At 49.1% G+C, this 5,452-nt stretch overlaps 1 protein-coding gene across 2 annotated transcripts; it reads left to right on the forward strand.

The window, feature by feature from the left end:
- Positions 1-1,537: 1,537 nt before the first annotated feature.
- Positions 1,538-5,147, forward strand: PET117 (PET117 cytochrome c oxidase chaperone). Of its 2 annotated transcripts, none has more exons than XM_087818889.1 (2): positions 1,538-1,638; positions 4,985-5,147. In XM_087818889.1, exons 1-2 carry the CDS (start codon positions 1,543-1,545, stop codon positions 5,141-5,143), a joined length of 255 nt encoding a protein of 84 aa, XP_087675015.1. In that variant the 5' UTR covers positions 1,538-1,542; the 3' UTR covers positions 5,144-5,147. The 2 variants fall into 2 exon arrangements, 1 of the variants encoding a protein (XP_087675015.1); XR_015714812.1 differs by lacking the exon at positions 1,538-1,638 and adding an exon at positions 1,645-2,016 and having other exon boundaries at positions 4,985-5,071.
- Positions 5,148-5,452: the final 305 nt, after the last annotated feature.

Consider the following 5,452-nt stretch of genomic DNA (forward strand, 5'->3'; position numbering starts at 1 on the left):
TCTTTTGAAAACAAAACTAAAAACCAATCAGGTTGCTCTATAGCGTATGGCCTCTGGGCAAGTTATCTACCTTTCTGTGACTCACTTTCCTCACCTGAAAAATGGGGATACTAACAGCATGTATTTTATAGGATTATTGTGAAGATGGAATGAGTTGATGTATATAAACAGCTTTCTTTTTTCCCATTTGTTTAACAGCTTTATTAAAATAATATACCATAAGATTTACCCTTTGAAAGCATACAATTCAGTGGTTTCTAGTAGCTTCACAGAGTTGTGCACCCACCACCATGATTTAATTCTAGAACATTTTCATTACCCCAAGATGAAATCCATTAGCAGTCCCCATCTCTCATCCCATCCGCTCACCCTCCAGCCCCTGGCAACCAGTGTTCTACTTTCTGTCTCTATGGAACTGCCTGTTCTGGACACTTTATATAAATGGAATCATACAATACCTGGTCTTTTGTGACTACATTCTTTTATTTAGCATAATGTTTTCAAGGCATCATGGTTCATCTATGTTATAGCATGTATCAGAACTTCATTTTTTTCTTCTTCTGTGTGTATATATGAAAATACTTTTTTTCTCCTTGGTGCTTTAAACATATCTAAATTTTCTTTTGTTTCCAGCTTTACTGAGGCACAATTTACAAAGCTGTTTCCACAGGAAGAAGTTTGTTCTCTGTGAATTCTAGTAAGAAAAGACAACTTAATGACAATACCTCTTCATGAGAGAGCCAAACGTCGGTCTAGGCCTTGGACAGTCCCTCAAGCTATCCTCGAAGCACTCCTTCATTCCACCGTTTATGCTCCTAGTGATGTGGCCCAGGAATCCCGTCCTACAAACGGCGGGAGCGGAGGCTCTAAGGGCGTAAATGTGACCCCTTGAGGGCTACAGGGGCAGGAGGTAACCAGCTCTTTCCCTCTCAGGAGGCAAGGAGGAGGTGTCGCCGTCCCGTTAGCACGCTCTCTAGCCAGAAGACTTTTCCATTTAAAAAAAAATCAGACCCTGCCCAGTCACCCCGGGGCGGCCAGGTGAAAGCAGGTGACGGTCTACAACATATAACTATGTTGTACCTCCCGGTGGCACCTCCCGGTCAAAGGGACAATGAGGGCCTGGTTTGCAGAAGCCGGTGTCGGGCAGAGCACCCCGTCTGCAGCGCGCCCCGGCGGGAGCGCCCCCAGGCCCCGGGGAGGGGCTGAAAAGCAGCGGCTCAGGCTGGAACCCTCCACGCCACCCCGGCGAGGTGCTGGGCTCCTCTCTAGCACGTGCACTGGGGGTGCTCTACCCCGGCCGTCCGCAGAGCAGGCGGGGCGCCCTCCGCCCCCCAGGCCCCACCCGAACCCGCACTAGCCCCCGGGCCGCGGCGCCGCTCGGCCCTCGATTGCTCGCGCCTGGCGGCGGCGGCGGCGGCGCTCACGGCGGCTGCAGCTCTGCCTTCGGGGCGTCGGGTCTGGCTCCGCCCCCGCGGCCGCGCACGCGCGCCGGCGCCCCGGGGGCCTCGCGGGGGCGGAGGGGCGGCCGCGGCGGGCGCGGGGATGTCGAGGAGCTCGAAGGTGGCGCTGGGCCTCTCGGTGGTGCTGACGGTGGCCACCGTGGCCGGCGTGCATCTGAAGCAGCGGCAGGACCAGCAGGTCGGTGTCACGTGACGGCCCCTTCGGGGCCCGCGTGGCGGCGGCCTCGGGCCCTCGGGTGTCCGCGTGGTCGCCCGGGGGCCCCGGCTTCCCTTCCCTCGCGTCCTCTGAGCGCTGCGGGACCCCGGCCGCGCGCGCCCTGGAGGCCAGGCCGCGCTCCCCGCGCCCTCCCCGCGCGAGGGGGTGGTCGGCGGCCCGGTCTTTCAGTCACAGCCCGTTTGTCCCTGGGACCGTGGGGACGCGGAGGAGGGGAAGGGGTTCCCCTGGGGTGCGTCCCGCAGGCTGCCGGCTGGGGGCCCACCCCAGGCCCAATGCTAATAAGACTCGATCCCGCGGTTTAGAAGCTTCCCCGCACGCGCCTTCGGGCCTGTGGCCCAGGTAACTCGGCGAGGTGCCTGTGTGCGGTTCTGTTTTCTTAAGTTTGCCGTGAAACTGGATTCTAGGGACGTTAGCGATACCAGCCTCCACGTTTCCTTTTTTTGGGGTACTTAGCTTACAGAAATGCCGTGACACACCGGTCGCCGGACTGACCGTCCGCTCGGTGTCTCTCGGCTCGTATTTTTCTTTCTTATTCCAGTGAGCGGGCGTTTAGTGGCCGGTCGCTGTGCGGCCGGGGGTCGTCGGCGAGCTCTCGGGGGCGCCTCGGTGCGGGCGGCGGGGGCGCCCCGGGCGCCGAGGGTGGAAGTGATGGCCTGAGTCGGTAGTGAAGTCACGTCTTGCGCAGGCCTGAGCCGTGTGCTCGGTGTTCGGATGTGAAGCACGCGAGGTCTTTGTCCTCGGCGTTCACAGCCCGTGGAAATAAATCAGAGGACGGGAAGCCTGCGAAGATGCGAGAGTTGTGGGGAGGAGGGAAGGGGATGATTAATGATGAAAGGGCATGGAAGAGACCAGAGATTTGGGGGGGGGGGGTGTCCTCGTGGGGTAGCTTTTGTAGTAGAGGCAGGAATCTTCCTCCTAAGAAGGAAAAAAGACGGTGATTCCTAAGAAAAGTGGAGATGGCAGTAGAGAATGGTCTGCCAGATGTAGCTGTGAGGTCAGAGAACTGCCTTTCAGAGTGTCAGGTGGATCTGAAACCTAGCTAGCACGTTAACTCGATGTTCCTGGAAAGTTTTTACAACACAGCTGAGGTTGGGCTCTACTCCGAATCTAGGAAATCAGAATCTCTTGGGGATGGCGATCCTGCTTGGGTATGTTTTCAGAGCGACCCCGGGGGATTCTAGCATGCAGCCAGGCTCAAGAAGCCGCCGTGTTAGAGAGAGTGGACGAACTGGGAGATTTAGGTATTTGGAAGTTAGAGAGGAAGAAAGGATTGACCAGGATAGCCTGTGGTTATCTTACGTACAATCGTTCATTGTGGGCTCACTTTCTAGCAGTGGGATAGAGTTGGCCAAGGAATTGACAAGGTGGGTATGTCCAAGGAAGCAAGAAATAAAGTGACTATTGTTTCTTGACTGCCTACCACATACCAGACACTGTGCTAAGCACTTTATATACATTACCCTTAATCCTCACGGGAACCCAGCAAAACAAGTAGTACTTACAGGAGGAGCCAGGGTTCCAGGTTTTAGATTTAGAATAGTGGAGAGGTCTTAGTGGTTAGTAAGGGGGGTGGTTCGTAAGGTGGTTTCCTTAAGTCACAGGAAAGATGTGGGAGGCAGTCAGCATACACATTGAAACTTGCAGGAAGGTAGCAAATGATGGGTGAAGAGCAAAGATCCTAAGCATGTGGTGAAGTCTCCAAAAAGGCAGGGTAGGCTCTCAGCCGGTGTGGAGTGATTGCAGCAGAAGGTGAGGGTTTTGGGGGGTGGGATGGGTGTGTAGGTACGTCCTGGTGTGAGGAGCGCAGGATAGGAAGAATTGGGGAGGGAGGAGTGAGTGAGCACCTCCATTTCTTGTCTCTAGAGGTCTTTCAAGGGTTCAGGGGTCAAGAAAGTTGGTTTTCAGTTGAGTTACTAGTCTCAGGACTCTACGTCCCCCGTAATAGGGAATGAAGCTCTAGGCCTGGAGGAGGTCCAGCATGTAGATACTTGGTGAGTCTTTTAAATAGACCTAATAAGCCTGGCGGGGCGTGGCTCAGCGGTTGAGCATCGACCTAAGATCCAGGCGATCGGGGGTTCGATTACCAGTCAGGGCACATGCCTGGGATGCAGGCTCGATCAGTGACGTTGTCATCACTGATGTTTCCGTCTCTCTCTCCCTCTCCTTTCCTCTCTCTGAAATCAATAAAGATATATTTAAAAAATAAGTAAAAATAAAAAATAGGTTTAAATATACCTAATAATAATAATTTAAAAAAAGCATACTCACACCCGTGGACCTATCCCCATTAATTCTGCCTCACAAGGCTGCTGTTAGAAACATTAGAGCATTTTGTGACCTGTAACTATAAAATGTTAGTTATTTGTCATGACTGGATTGGTGCTTAAAAAAGCTCATCTTAGATGTCAGGTCTGTGTTCTGGAACTTTGTGTCTTTAGTGCTTATCAAAGTAACTACCATTGATGGGCCTTTATTTTTTCCTCTGGTAGTAGAATTCTTTTTTTTTCTTTCTGTTATGTAATTGATTAGTAATTCTGTATAATTTTTATTTTTTTTCTTTATATAATAGACCCTGGTTTTTTACTTTTTTGCATGTACCTTACAGCTTGTTCATATTTTAGTAATCTCTTTTTCTTTGATGTTTATTATTCAGTCAGGATAAACTGCTAACAGGGAGGTAGTTCACAGAGTTACTGTAGTAATTGCTATCAAATTTTTAAACTGTCGTATGTCAATTTACTTTTTTTTAAATCCTCACTTGAGGATATTTTTTCCATTGCTTTTCAGAGAGAATGGGAGGGAGAGAGAGAGAAACATGGATGTGAGAGAGACACATTGATTGGTTGTCTCCCACACACACCCTGACTGGGGCCAGGGATTCAGCCTACAACTGAGGTACATGCCCTTGGCCAGAATAGAACCTGAGACCCTTCAGTCCTCAGGCTGACGCTCTAACTACTGAGCCAAACTGTCTAGGGCTCAATTAAACTTTAAAAAATCAACATAGTGGCAGTTTTTCATATTTAATTGTTATTTCCAATTAAGTTTTCTATACTAAATGTACAGGAATTTCTTAAAATATGGTAAGTAGTCATTTAAGTGATAACATTATAGCACATTACCAGATTAATTTGATGTTTTCTTTATTACATTTTACATTTATAGAGAAAGTTAAAATAGTAATTGGGTATTTGGAGTCTGAAAGTTCTAAGTGTATTTTGGTAACACTGTTATTTGGATTTGAATGGCACAAGGATGGGAACCACCTGTTCAGGGTGTTACTGAAATCTGTTTCTTACATTTTTAGAGGCTTCGTGACGGAGTGATCAGAGACATTGAGAGGCAGAATCGGAAAAAAGAAAACATTCGTCTTTTGGGAGAACAGATTATTTTGACTGAGCAACTTGAAGCAGAAAGAGAGAAGATGTTATTGGCAAAGGATCTCAAAAAACATAACATGAAATGAATGTGAATTATTGGTGGGACAGATACTGTTGAATGTGTGTGTGCATGTGAGTGTGTCCACGGAGAATAGCTTAGCAAGATCTTCAACCTTTCATTGGTCACTGTCCTTTTAAACTCAGTCAAGTAAAAGGACAATGGATTATGTATTTTAAATTATTGCTTTAAAAGTTCATTATATCTGAGTAGAGAAGTGGGCAGACACTCTTCTGAAGAGTTTCTGTTTGTATAGTCCTGATAAAAGCCCCTTTAAGCGTGGTGTCCAGAAGTTAGGATTGTTAAGAAAAGCACATCTGGCCCTGTGAGAAAGAAG

Source organism: Miniopterus natalensis, chromosome 7, assembly GCF_054644295.1.
Source record: "Miniopterus natalensis isolate mMinNat1 chromosome 7, mMinNat1.hap1, whole genome shotgun sequence".
Classification (NCBI taxonomy): Eukaryota; Metazoa; Chordata; class Mammalia; order Chiroptera; family Miniopteridae; genus Miniopterus; species Miniopterus natalensis.

Excerpts from the sequence above, each read along its gene's own strand:
- PET117 (XM_087818889.1), top strand. The coding sequence starts at position 1,543 with ATGTCGAGGAGCTCGAAGGTGGCGCTGGGCCTCTCGGTGGTGCTGACG. Across the intron at positions 1,639-4,984 it reads AGCAGCGGCAGGACCAGCAG|AGGCTTCGTGACGGAGTGAT; the intron begins GTCGGTGTCACG and ends TTACATTTTTAG.